Genomic DNA, 14,536 nt, shown 5'->3' with positions numbered 1-14,536 from the left:
CTCATTGAAACTCCTCACATGCTGCTGTCAGTTAGCTGTAGTTTGGCAGGTAAACGCATTTAGCACAATGATTTGGTTGAATGAAAAGAATCAAACAATCCTAGAGTGGTACTACATATATATATATATATATAGTACTGAAACATGGATGCAGTGTTTTAGATTTTTATTTTAGGACTCCAGTATGTGAATCTCTTACTGCTTTAAAAATGCATCCATCTGTGCCATCCACTGACTGTATAATCTGTCAAACTCTTTGTTTTCACACGAGAGTTCACCCAAAAATGTCATTTACTCACCCTCATGCCAGTCCAAAAACCTTTATGACTTTCTTTTTTCTATGGAGCATAAAAGGAGAATGGACCAAAATATTGACAATTCCATCATCTGAGGCTGTTGAACCCCAAAAATAACCAAAAAACATAGTTTAAAAAATGGTGTCAAATATATTATTTGGATTTACAAGATTTGTAATATAGTGCCCAAAATTTAGTATTTATTTATTTTTATTTATTTAAATTTATTTTTAAATATTTTTTTTATTATTATTTTTTTATTATTTTTTATTTTATCCCATTTGCTTTCATTGTAAAATACCAGTCTGAATCTGCTATATGTTGTGTTCCATGAAAGAAAGTCATAAAGATATAAAAGTAATGCCAGATTTTTCATTTTTTGGATTGATTTATTGGATGATCTTTTCATTTATGTACAAAGCTTTAGGATTTCTACATTTCAGGCTTGAGAGTCGTGCCGAGAGTAAATTGAGCTTCATTGTTTCACTAGAAAGAGAACAGCCAATTTTGATAAACAAGTGTCCAAATGTGAAAGACGGGAGAAAATCATCTTTTGCATCCAACTTGAGCACTTACTTTCTGTCCTCTTCTGCCATGTCATTCAATTTTAAGTATTTATTTTGCTTGTGTAATTTGAACTGTGTCATATTGTTCTTTTCCTGCTCTCTTTAATCGATTTCTAATAGCTTTCGGATCTATTTTTGAACAAATGACTTGCAGCATATTGCAAGTGTTTGGCTGAATGACTTCTGATGTATGGTTTATACCTGTTAGAGGTGTGAGTGCACATGGTCATGTTTATATGGGCTACATCTAAAAATATGACCCTCGTTTTCTAACTAAGAGAGCATAGTTTCAAAAGAAATCCTGTCTGTTAATAAGACAAGCTTGTCTGATACATTTTATTTTGGTGTTTTAAAGTTGTGCAAACACTGTACAGTTGATGTGAACCTAACTCCTGTTTATAATTAGCCCTGCAATATGCTTTTTCACACAGTTGTGATATAAAGCTTTATTGTTATATACATGGCCACTGAGATCTGATTGCATACAGTTACAGTGCACTCGGTTTATCTAAGCTTGTAAATGCGGTAGGTTTATTCAAAAAGCCGCAAGCTCCCTTGTGTTTGTGTGCTTTTAGAGCTTTATTCTGAGGTGAATCTCACAAAAACCTGTCAAGAACAAGTCAGTAGAAAAAAATATATTTTCATAAATAAAATGAAGCTTATTTAAGGACTATTATTTATTTTTGGCATAACTTTGATTGCAATTAAACATTTTTCCCATTAAAACAAAAACAATATTTCTTATCGTAATGTCAAAAGGCTTCATTTTCTTTATTCAAAAACTCATGATTTTTTTCTTTCCTTTGATTTTGGATGTGAATTACGACTCGTTTTTCACACGTTTTTGTGAGCTTTGCCCTCTTAATGAGACCAAGCATTGATTTGCTGTGTATGAATCCAGTGATTTGAATTAAAGAGGAGTACCTGGTTGTGCAAGAATCGATTGTGTTGCGTTTTCTCTGCCTCTCGCTCATGTTTGGCCTTTCTCTTTGTCTCAAAGGTGCTATTTATAGTTGCCCTGTTTTTTTTTTTTTCTCTCCATCTCTGAATCTTTTTCCCTTGTGTCACTGAAGCTATAGTGTATCTCCACATCACATAACTGATAAACTGATAGGAGGGCGCCAGTGCCTCTTAAAATCCTCTCATTTACATATTGTATCTATTGCGTGGTGTACAGTAATAGCCCAGGGGCTGCAGCTCTTCTCAATCTGTGAGGGCATCTGTCACTCTGGATAAAATTCAATATGACAGTGAGGGAGTGAAGATAGCTAAATGATTCATTTATTCAGGATTCATTTATTTCATGAGTGAGTGTCCAATAGAAGATGGGTACCAGAGAAAAATGAGTAGTGTTATGTTGGTCATGTGAGTCTTCATGTTACTTTATATGTTTTAAACTATTCATTTATTTAGTGTTAAAATTAGAAAACAGTAATTATGTTCAACTTCTGGATCGTTCTGATTTGTAAGCAAAGTTTATTACCATGATTTGTTTCTGTAATTTTAATTTTCAGTTTTTAGCAGTTTTTATTTCACAATGGCTCTGAAAACAGTGTTATTGTTGATAATTAAAACTAGAGCAATAAAAATAGTTTTTGCTAATTGAAAATTAAAGCTGAAATTAATTGCAAATGAACCTAAAATATTAGATGGGAAAACAAAAAGTTGCATGTACTAAAATTACTTAAACTAATAGAATCAGAAAGAGCTTTATTGTACTCCCAAGTATGCTTGCGCATACAAGGAATTGTTTTAGTGACATAAGCTTCCAGTACACAAAAGACAACACAACACACAGTCAAAAAAATAAAAATAAAACCCCTTTGCAGATAAATAAGTGTATAAACAATTGTGCTATAAATGATAATGGAATTGGATTGAGTAAGATGCAGGGATGTACTAGGATGAAGGGGTAACAAATAAATATAAGGATATTGCACATTTTTTATTGTATAAGTGGGGAACATTTAACTGTTCATGAGGTAGATTGCCTGGGGAAGAAACTGTTCTTGTGCCTGACTGTCCTGGTATTTGCGGCTCTGAAGCGCCGGCAGATGGCAAGAGTTCAAAGATGGGTAAACTTGGGTGTGAGGGATCCAGAGTGATTTTCTGAGCCCTTTTCCTCACTCTGGATGTATACAGTTCTTGAAAGGGTGGCAGGGGAGTACCAATAATCCTTTCAGCAGTCCGAACCGTTCTCTGTAGTCTTCTGATGTCTGATTTTGTAGCTGAACCAAACCACACAGTTATTGAAGTGCACAGGACAGACTCAATGACGGCTGAGTAGAACTGTTTCAGCAGCTCCTGTGGCAGGTTAAACTTCCTCAGCTGGCGAAGGAAGTACAACCTTTGTTGGGCCTTAATAAATTAATAAATAATACCTTTGTTGGGCCTTAATAAATTAATAAATAATAATTATCATATTAAAGTGATGTTATTAAATATTATAATATAGTGCTGTTCATTATCCTTATGCTGAAATGTATTGTAACGTTTTAGGCTACCATAATTGTAATATCTAGTGTATTTTTATGTGATTTGACTTGTGTATTAAACAGCGGTCGCTGGATGTGTTTCACAAATTTAAACATATTGGAGGGAAAAAAATACTATTGTAGTGTATACATACTAATACTACTACAACAAATAAATACTGTAATACTGTATATAAATAATACTAAAATGACACTGCCTAAAAAAATCTTCTTCATTTTTAAAATTTGATTTGGGGGTGAAATATGACCTGGGCGTGTTCTTGACCGATTTTGTGAATTTCATCCGAACTGGGAAGTGGTGAGAGAGAAGAGAGATGAATGGAGTTAGAAGAAGGAAGCCGGCCAGACTGTGTCAGCAGGATCACAGATGGTCATTTAGCCTCCCAAAGAGACCCATCGTTTCTGTAATCATTTAACACCGCAGGCCTGCCGTCTTCCTCAACACAGCTTTGTCTCTTCTGCTCTGACCCTCACGCCGTGTGTTGTGTCGCCCATACTGTGCCCACGTACTCACCCACCAATCACCTCCACACCTCCATCAAGACTGATTAACAACCTGTGATGGTTGGCTACATCTGGTGTACACGTCCCTCACGGCGCAGAGCTGTTTGGAGCCGCTGCGCTCTGTTGGTTAGGATTGCATACCCAAGTGCTATTTGTGCCAAGCTTTGAGCAGTGCAGTGTAGATTCATGTTGACACCCTTACTGTCATTTCCTATCTCTGCCACACTGGCTCTCTCCGCTCTCCCTGCACTGTCCTCCCCTCACCAGACTTACGTAAGACCCACGCTTTACACAGTGTCCTAACTAGACACGACAAGTTTCCAGTGACGAGTCATTTCTCTGTTAGCACAGAAAGTGAAAAAGCAGCAAAAACTGCTTGTGCTCACCACAGATTAAGACAACAAATCAAAAATGGCCCCTACTTTAAAACATGCTTTTGGTCATTTTGTGAATGATTTGTCAGTGCACATTATTAAAAAGAAACGTTTGCCTTTATAATTTCCATCAATATATAAATAACTTTCTCCGCCTCTAAAACAACTTTCCTATTCGGCTGACATCATCAGTCCCTCTTGTTTTTAGCCCCACCCCTCCAACTACTTTATATATAAAGACACTTTTCACTATCCAATCAATTAGCCAATGTATTAACTAACAATAACAGGATGGTTCACTCCCCTTTAGGAGGATGTTTCTTAAGATTTGGAGAAATTTAAAATGACATCACTTGCCGATCAATGGATCCTCTGCAGTGAATGGGTGCCGTCAGAATGAGAGTCCAAACAGCTAATAAACAATCCACAAGTAATCCACACCACTCCAGTCCATCGATTTTATAAGAAACAAATCCATCATCAAGACATTTTTAACTTCAAATCATTGCTTCAGCTAATATACAAATCCTCTTTCCATAAAATAATTTTCTCCATTGGAATCAGGAGAGAAATACGCACTGATCAAGTACCATTTACAAGCCAAACAGACCAAAACACTTCTAAATATGTCGGTGGATTTTTATGTGACAGAAAAACAGAAGATGGACTTTTCACTGGAGGAAGTGTTATAATAGATTTGGTACTATTGTCACAAGTGAGGTGTACATTTTCAAAACTCTTAGTACAACACTTTAAACTGATCACACTTGTAACACCACTAGTCATTCTTTCAAAACCTGATCTCATGATTTCATTATTTTCATTCCACATAATCATTGTTTCAGAACACAAGATCGTTGTGATGTGTTTTGAGATCATTTGGTTTAATCACCAAAACACAACAGTAAGATCTTCTTTCAGGTTAGTACTTTTAACAATCACAGCTCATTCAAGAGCAAACAATGCAAGATTCATGTTTCAAATCACCTTTGTTGCTGAAATAATTACAGTAATACAGTTAATAACTGTCATAATAGAAAATACACTTTCATTACCTAACTTGCATATTTCACATAAAATCCATAATGTTTGTAAAAGTATTTATCCAGTGTGTTATCAAAAGATGTGATGAAGGTATAACATGGCCATAAGGTTTTGTGCTAGAACGGAGTTTACTGTCAATGCAGTAAATGTCCTCACTGTGCCATACGACTCAATCTATATTCTAGCTGAATTTATCAGATGAAGGGTGAGTTATAGTAATGTGCAGTCTTTACCATGGTAACGCTTTAATATACAGTATCACATGGCATAATGTAAAGTAAAATGCTGTATTTGATGCCATCTGTCTCCCTTCTTCTGATACATCTCTGATCAATCTCTGGATCAGTTCCTCTCCCTTGTGTCCCGCTGTATGTTCACAAATAACAAAACACACGGTTTTACCAATGAGGACGTCCTCGAAGGAAGGTTTTAGGTGATTTGTCAAGCTTTGCTTACTTTTGGGCACCAGTTTGTCCCCAAAATATGGTTACAGTAAGTAGGTACACACACACACACACACACATACACACACACACACAAACACACACACACAGGTTCTCCTATCATTGGTGACATCCCATAGGAGTAATGGGTTGTACTGTAATACTGTCTCCCCTACACTAACACTGCTCCTAAACCTACCCTTACGGAGAAAAAAAAAAAATCTCATTGGACCCAAAGAAGGACAATGATTTCAGATATTGCCATCTTTGTGGGGACATGTTGTCCAAATAAAATAGGGATAACCTGAACCACACACCCTTGCAAAATTGTGATTATCATCTTAGATAAATCACTTTTAGTGTAAAAATAGTTCAGTGCATTTGGTTATCCTTAAATTATGATCACATTCTATAGAAACTATACAGCTATTGAATCTATAACTATAGATGCACCAAATGATTCACTGATTAAACATTAACATGAGTTAGATTAAATAATAGACAAATGTATTAAACTGAATGAGAAGTCATGCAAATGAAAAGTTTGATCGTAAGAGCTTTATGAAAGGCAGATGCTGTGAATGAAACATTTATATAGATGAAACTCTTATTTTGTTTAGTGAAAAGGATATTTTGTGATTGTGTGTATTGTACTAACACAATTTAAAAATGCTGAAATGTTTGAAAAAAGTGCACTTTTGATGATTTGTTGTGAGATTAGTACTAAGAGTTTGGAAAATGTACCACTTGCTTGTGAAAATGGTACCAAACCAATTTAAAAAAAAATAAAAATAAAAAAATAACTTTATAACTACAAATTGTGGTAGCACTTTATTTTACAGTCCTGTTCCTCATGTACATACTATGTACTTATTTTAGTAATTACAATAACTATGTAATAACTAGGTACTAGCCCTGAACCTACCCCTAAACCTAACCCTACCCCATGTAGTTACCTTGTATTACCAGAACTTTCTTAGATAAATACACTGTAAGTACAATATAAGTACATATAAGTACACATACTGTAAAATAAAGTGCAACCCAAATTGTTGTGGTACCGATAAACTCAAGTCCTTTTATCATCCTAAATTTCTGCTTGGTTGAAAATCCTGTGTCATCTGGAAATTTGCAAAAATCCATGTTTTATTAAATGTTGAGGTGATTACTTTTCATCACGTGTGGCTTTGTACCTGGTTGAGACGGTATAATCAGAATCTCATAAAGATCAAGTCATGAATCCAAAAATAAAATAAAAATACAGCTATGTTAAGCAAGATTTTTGAGCAGTGCGACGTGTGTTTGTCTGTTTAATACAAGAGCTGTCAACTGTCACTTCATTCTTTCACACATGGAGAGCATATGGTATAAATAGAGAACCACAAGTAAGGAAACCAAAATATATATATATTTCAGTACACAGATGAAATCATAACAGTTTCAAGAGCAGCAGGAACAGTCTGTGACTATCATAACTGACAGCAAAACAATCATCCCAGAGAAATGGACGACTAATACTTTTGAATGTGAGATTTGATAGTCATGATAGTCTGTCTACCGCAGGACCTTCAGCTCCACGTACTCACACAGACACAGACAGGAAGTGGAATGATTTTTCTCTGCACCTGTAGGCCGCTGGGGAGGAGCAGGAAGTTTGTTTGATACCAGCAGTCTGACATAAAGTGCACTGTAGATCATCAGGAGCTGCTGAGCAATGGCCTGAAGAAAACAATCACACATTTTTACTTGAATTGCTATAAGATTCAACCAAAGACTCAAATAAAACCAAAGAATTAATCAAATCAATTCTCGTTTTGACCATTTTATTTGACCATCTTCTATGAATAAAGTTGCTTTTAATTAATAAAAATGTATTTTAATCAACTTCAGTAGTCTCTAGGAGACTTTGAATTATTGCATAAATGAATGAGAGGAGTCTTCATGTAAAATTCTCATTCAAACCACCATTGGTTAAAACATAGGGACACTTATTTTTATATATGATATTTTTCACCTGATTTGAGAGAGTGGTGTCAGGCATCAGGCTGAAGTTTTTGGTGAGTTTAGAGTCTTCCCGTTGACTAGTTGATGGGCTTCGCTCTCGTCCCCCCTCCAGCAGCGGCTGCTCTTCTTCTGGGAGCTCCTCGTCCTGTGCTCCAGCCTCGGGATCCAGGGTCGTGACCTCGGTCACTAGAACTAGGTGGGACATTCTTTTCTTGAGTCTGTTCTGCAGGGTGAAATCGCAACTTTGTGACATTGTTCTTTCTCAAGTACAACTACATGAAAATGATTATATTTTACTTTATCTCAGTTAACATATATTTTTTTTTAGCTTTCATTAACTATAATAACCCTGTTCTCTTATAATTTTTGTCTTCCTGTTCTATCTGAGTGAGACTAAACAACAGTAAACTGTTGAAGTACAACATTTTGATTTAAACAGAGCTGTACAGTTGTTTGATGTACCACTGTTTTTGTAGCACAAAACATTTGTGTATTGATTATTTTCCATGGAGCCCTGAAGCATCAACATAAGAATAAATCAATGAACAAAAGCAAGCCAACCTGTATTTGATCCCTGACAAAACTCATGTCATCCAGCGCTTCAGTCAGAGATATCAGACATGGGGACAAGTCCCAGTACACACAGAAGAGCTGCAGACAGAAAGAGAGATCAAGCAGAAGAGCAGTTAAACAAGTCTGTTCATGGCTCTATGTACATTATCAGTTCCATCAGATCAAGATAAGAGTGCAACTCAGGAAGGCATTCAGCAATCTGATTATACAGTACAGTTTACAGTCTCTTTTACTTTCTAAAGTACCACTAGACCGTTAACCGTCTCAACCGACCATTAAACTTGCATACAAATACAGAAATCTCAGTTACGATGGTATATGCATGCAAATCAATTTGGTCAAAATAGACACATTCATTTTAAGTTCAATATGTCATATTTCTTTTTCTCTATTTCACTCCCGAAAAAAAAACAGGAACATTTTAAGCAATAATTCAAGAAAGTAAGAGCAAAAGATGCTGGTAGGTGTGTAGCTTATGCTTCATTTACATATTTAAAGGGATAGTTCACACAGAAATGAAAATTCTGTCTTCATTTACACGCCCTTATCTCGTTCCAAACCCGTTTGACTTTATTTATTCTCTGGAACACAAAAGATTATATTTCGAAGTATGTTGACAACCCAAACAATTTTGGTACACGATGACTTCCACTGTGTGAACAAAAATAACATTCTGCATGAGGGTGAGTAATCAATGATGACAGTCTTCATATTTGGGGGAACTATCCCTTTAAATTTCTCATGCTGCCACAAAGGATGATGGGAAATGTAGTTTTGTGAGTAATGCGCTGCATATACTGGTTAATTAGTAATATTTAATTGCATAAAATGTGTACAAAGTACATCGCACATTCAGCTGCGATGATCAATACCTGTTTCCTTCTGCCATAAAACATAATTGACTCCTCACCCAATTCTAAAAAGCCATTCAGTGAATAATGATCATGAGTCAAGATACAGTATACAGTAAACACGCATTATGAGTAATAACCTGCATGTTTCCTCTGCATTTCTGGACCCAGTCAGCCACTCCCAACAGCAGCTTGTGTCTGGCCATGTGCTCATTAACCCCCACCAACCGCATGTCTGTGTTCATGTTGATCTGAAACAGATACACCTTTTCATCTCTGCTACAATCAAATCTGCATTAAAAGGGAATACAGGTTTGTTTCTACAAGAAAGAGCGAGTGATGTGATCATGTGACAGCCCACCTCTTTGTTGCTGTAGTGGAAGATGAGGTTGATGGCGGCGGTGAGGATCACGGACACCAGACTGACACACAGGCAGAGCACCCAGAACTCCGCTGTGCTGCCAACGAGGTACATGTGAATGGTCGAGTACACAGCGCACCACAGCACCACATACAAGACCTGCAACACAAACGCAACACGCTGGGTTTCCTTGCAGTCACCTGATCCTCCAAATTCCCACCTGCTTAGTGTTTATTTCATCTGTCTGCTGGTTTGATGTGTTTTTGTACAAAACAGTGAAAGGTGGTCACAAGGTAAATGTCAGGCATGGTTTCTGAACCCAAAATGTACTATTTTTTGTTTTCTTGTACTGTTGAATAAAAAAATTAATCACATGACAACATGACCAGGTAACATTTCATCCCAAAATGAAAACGCAAGAGAAATTTCTTTTTACATAGTTACCATTACTTTATCAGTAGTTACCATTATTTTCATTGATGCTTCTCATTAGATTCCTATTTTTACAATATTTTAATTTTCACTGTATTACAACCTTTAAACCTCAAGCTTTACTGTGAAAATCAATTCACACCAAGAGCAGTTACTATTGGTGAGCAGTTCTGTAACTATAAAGTTGTAATAATCATTATAATTTAATGAGAATAGTGAAGTCTACACCACAACTTTAACGATACAACAGCACAGAGGAATGAAATTGTTGAAGCATTCAAAACAGCAGTGCACAATTAAAACAAACAGAAAATTATCACCCAGGGGTGTGACCACTAACATATTTAGCGTTATAGTTATCTTTATGGTTCTCATTCTTGGTGTGAAGACCATTAACACATTTCTTATTTAAATGAGCCTAGATGAAAGGCATAAAAGCAATACTACAAATATCTAAACACAATGCGGTATTAATATAAAGGAATTTTCTGTATTGATTTTTACAAGCGTTTAACCTGTATTTTCAATTTTGCATTGTATTGCTTTGTGTTTTACAGTTAATGGAAATGTCTGTAAAATTACTGGATAATGACAGAAATGTTTGGGGTGTGTGTTTGTTCGTCTTCATTTAAATTCAAACGATTTACATTTTAACGATCTATACTAATTACAATTTATTCATTTAATCAATTTATTTAATTTATATTTGGTTTAATTAGCTAAAGTGGAAATCTTTATGGTTCTAAAAAACATTGAATTTCTTTAAGAGACTTGTCTAACACTTTTTTTAAAACAGTTCTTTTGATTTTGGATTGAAATATGACCTGGGCCCATACATAACAGGTGCTATGAGTTTCCCTTAGTCCTACTGGCTTTGCTCAATGTGTGTGACCTGCAATGTTTGTAACAGGCTTTTTCTTACGGGTGCCATGATGACATTAAAAATGTTTGAGTTGAAAAGCAGGTATCTTCTGACGGACGGGTGGTCCAGCGCTAAATGAAGTGGACCCTCAAAGTCTTCTACTGGAATCTGAAATAGATTGAACATCAAAATACAACATGGAAATAAGATGCTGGTTCATTTTAGAAATCTGTAGAAATGATGCTGAACATTTACTAGCCTGGAAGCCTTTGGTTTCCAGAAGAGTCCTGCAGTGTGAGAAGTCAAACGTGGGCGTGAACCATGTGGATGTGGACACAGACGCCACACACTGACCTGACAGAAAGACACCAGTTGAGGTCAGTTAAACAGTTTGAAACCGAAATCCCATCTTTAATAGACCAGCGTCTCTTGTTGTCAGTGAGAATTTAAGCTGGATTAAGCCTATTAAGAATTAAAAATGAATGTAATGCATTTGAAAGAAGTGGATTTGCTGGATCACATATTTTCAATTCCTGTAGCCTGCAGTATGACATGTTATGAAAGAGTCATTACAAGCATTTAATTCAGTACCATTGTGTCCTTCAGGGCGGGAAGAAATCACACTGCAGTCACATTGCTACTCAGTGTTTGATGACTTCGGTTAGCTGGTTTGTTATTAATGCTGAAAGAGAGACAGAAACGGGGCGATACGTACCATTCCTCCATGTGGACGCTGTGCCTGGTTCTCCTGCCGTGACTGACTGTCCTGTGGGGGATTCGACATCACCTCTTTCCTCTCCGTTACACTGCCGCTCCCTCTCCTCCATAGTGACAGAACCTGCTGGAAAACACAAGAACCCAAATATTACAAACACTGCCACTGCAACTGCAGTATCAAAGACAAATATGAACAAATGAGTGCTCAAGGCAAAACCCACAGGTGAAAAGGGCAAATGTGTAAACTAATAGATATCACCATATTAATCATTAAAACAATTGTTTTTTATTACAAGTTTATGGAATGTTATGTTTAAATATGCAAATGAGACATTATGTAATTGAAAGTGCACTCATTTGAATACATTTCAAAAATAGAAATCTCAAGCCACATTTAAAACTCCTGTTTCAGTTTGACACCTTTTTTTATTTATTTAAAAAAAAATTGCAATGGGGTTTTACATAGGGGATTTTGGATTTCTTTCTTTTTTTTTTTTTTTTTTTTTTTTTTTATTTACTCCATAAATCAGAAAACACTGTCAACAACAACAAACATACATTGGGAAAAATAGCCCAAAATCTTAAAAAAACAAAACAATTCATGAAAAAGTTTTGCCATAAGGACAAATACAGTGGCAAAGCAGCCTGTATTCTTTTTCCAAAAATAAAAAATGCAAAAACCAAGATAAACATAAGCCTTAAATTTTTGGAAAGTACGGAGCCCAACACATGATATGCAGGAATAAAATACATTTTGTGGCCACAAATTAAGACTATGTTACCACAATTAGTTCCCTCATTTTAGTTAAATTATCGCCATGGTTGATTACTTTGTTACTTTAGTTTAAGGTATAACATGGCTGCATTGGTTTCCTCATTTTATTTGTTAAATTGTGGCTACAGTTTCCCTAAAACGAGTAAATAAATGTCACTGGAACAAATTCTTAAAGTCACAACGACAACTGATCTTTTCTTCCATACAGTAACGTAACAGATTATTGAACATGTAGGGGCAGGACTTATTCTGTGCATCAGTTGTTGATTGGATGATGGTCAGATGAAGGTGATCTTGTAAATACGGGTTTAAATGGACTAAATGATTGGAGAAGTCCTGCATACCACGTCACCTGAAGAAGTCTGCTATTTCATCAGAAGATCCACTTATAATATGCACTATAACATGGAATTTAGGAACTAGAAAGAGTGAAATTTCATTTCATGTCAACTTTAATTTACTGGCCACAATATATTGCCTCAACAAGCACCACAAACTATTGATGTCTAGGAAGATCAAGACGTAATGTAACATGTATAATGTTCATAATATAATTCCTTAATTCTAAAGAACATATTCTATGTCATTCAAATGAGATCTCTCACTCAGAAAGGTGCATCAAACTTCAAATAAGCCAAAAAAAAAAATTAACAAAGAGCATGATAGCAAACCTGGTCAGGGCCCAGCTTGTCTCAGTCAATGCTTTCGGCACAGTGCACTGCCTGTTTAAGAACAGGAAACACAAACCTTGCAGTCAACTTCTCTTTTTAGAGTTTCATATACAAGAAAGTAAAGAAGATGTTAGGTTTCTCAACAGTAAAGAAACAGACAGCATTTCTTTTTCAAAATTCTGAAAATGTTATTCTGAGTTATTGTAAGTGACTGCAAGCAGTGTTTTTACATAATATGTATCAATATGCATGAACCTTTGCATATATTATAGAGAAAATGCTTCAGAGAGCTGTTTATAGTTCACCACTGTGACCCAGGGAGCTCAAATCATGATGCTTTTACAGCAATTTCAACAAACCTGTAAGACACGATAGCATTCACAGCTGACTCCACTGCAGCCTGCAAGCTGAAGAAAATGATAGACACAGATATTATACAGCATGTGTCTATGTTTATATACTGCTTACCCTGAAAATGATCCCTCCTCATCTCATTCTCACTCACCTTTGCTAGTTGTTGAATACAGCAAACATGTTTAACTGCTGAAGAACAGAGTGAGAATGTGACAGTAAATCCGTCTCTTTATTTCTCTCATTGTGTCAGTTTCTTCTCAGTCATGCCTGCTGTTGTCACAACCTTCGTCCCCTTTTTTCATGTTAGGCTCCTCCCACTGTTTTAACTGTCATTTATTTATCTCTTCATATTTGCTTTGTCCTTCTCCTTTTTTTCCAATCAGGCTCCTCTCGTGGTCTCGTAAGCTCTCTCTTTCTCTTTCACTCCCTGTGAGTGTGTCTTCCTCCTTTATGTGAATGCAAAACTGATTTCAAACCCTCCCCCTCGTGCTCTTCCTCTATCTCTTTATTTTGTGTCGTTTCTTTTTCTCTCAGCTTGTGACTCGGCTCAGTCTGAACACATGACTGCAGGAATTTACACAATTTCACAGAGCCATGGAGAAATCTGTGTGTGCTTGTGCTTGAATGGGTGTGAGCGCAGGAAAGAGAAAGAGACAGGAGATAATAATGTTATGGTCTTTCTGCGTGTATTTACTATTTCCAAAACTGGTGCTGGGAGTTTGGAGAAAATAAACAAAACAGGTTTTGAGTCAAAAGTCCAGCTGCACTGTTCTTTAGGAGTGGTTAGTGTGTTGGTTTTATACACCTGGTAATTGTGTTAAATTAGGATGTTTTTTGATGAATTCTGTCCTCCCAACTAAAATGTCAAGTTCATCATATTTTTATAATGTCTGTCGGATTTTTTAGTTTTTATTATTTATTTTATTTGAATTTTTTTTGGCTAAGGCTTTAAGGCCAGGGAAAAATAATGTAACAATAAAAAGCATGAAAATAAAATTGGCAGTGCACTAATGCCATCAACAGGCTTTGTTAAAAAATGCATCTAATTTAGCAAAGTCACTCAGCTGCATAAGTAATAATATGCAATTAATATAAAAATGTTATATAATAATATGCAGATGTAACATTTACGATGATAAACTATTTGTTGTCGTTTATTGTAATACTGTATGCCCTATGATGATTATAATTAATATAATATACAGCATGCTGGA

General features: G+C 35.8%; 1 protein-coding gene across 2 annotated transcripts; it reads right to left on the bottom strand.

Annotated features, from left to right (window-relative positions):
• Positions 1-7,108: 7,108 nt before the first annotated feature.
• Positions 7,109-13,772, bottom strand: LOC109111605 (transmembrane protein 268). 2 transcript variants are annotated; one of them, XM_019124562.2, is made up of 11 exons: positions 13,474-13,772; positions 13,328-13,375; positions 12,969-13,019; positions 11,521-11,646; positions 11,065-11,159; positions 10,866-10,973; positions 9,512-9,670; positions 9,291-9,401; positions 8,288-8,377; positions 7,737-7,949; positions 7,109-7,441 (listed from the first exon to the last, which is right to left on the bottom strand). In XM_019124562.2, the coding sequence occupies exons 4-11, from the start codon at positions 11,630-11,632 to the stop codon at positions 7,277-7,279; spliced, it is 1,053 nt and encodes a 350-aa protein (XP_018980107.2). In that variant the 5' UTR covers positions 11,633-11,646; positions 12,969-13,019; positions 13,328-13,375; positions 13,474-13,772; the 3' UTR covers positions 7,109-7,276. The 2 variants fall into 2 exon arrangements, with proteins under 2 accessions (XP_018980107.2, XP_042601288.1); XM_042745354.1 differs by having other exon boundaries at positions 11,521-11,643.
• Between the last annotated feature and the right edge of the window lie 764 nt (positions 13,773-14,536).

This window comes from Cyprinus carpio, chromosome B19, assembly GCF_018340385.1.
Source record: "Cyprinus carpio isolate SPL01 chromosome B19, ASM1834038v1, whole genome shotgun sequence".
NCBI lineage: Eukaryota > Metazoa > Chordata > Actinopteri > Cypriniformes > Cyprinidae > Cyprinus > Cyprinus carpio.
This window is presented reverse-complemented; position numbering and strand designations above follow the sequence as displayed.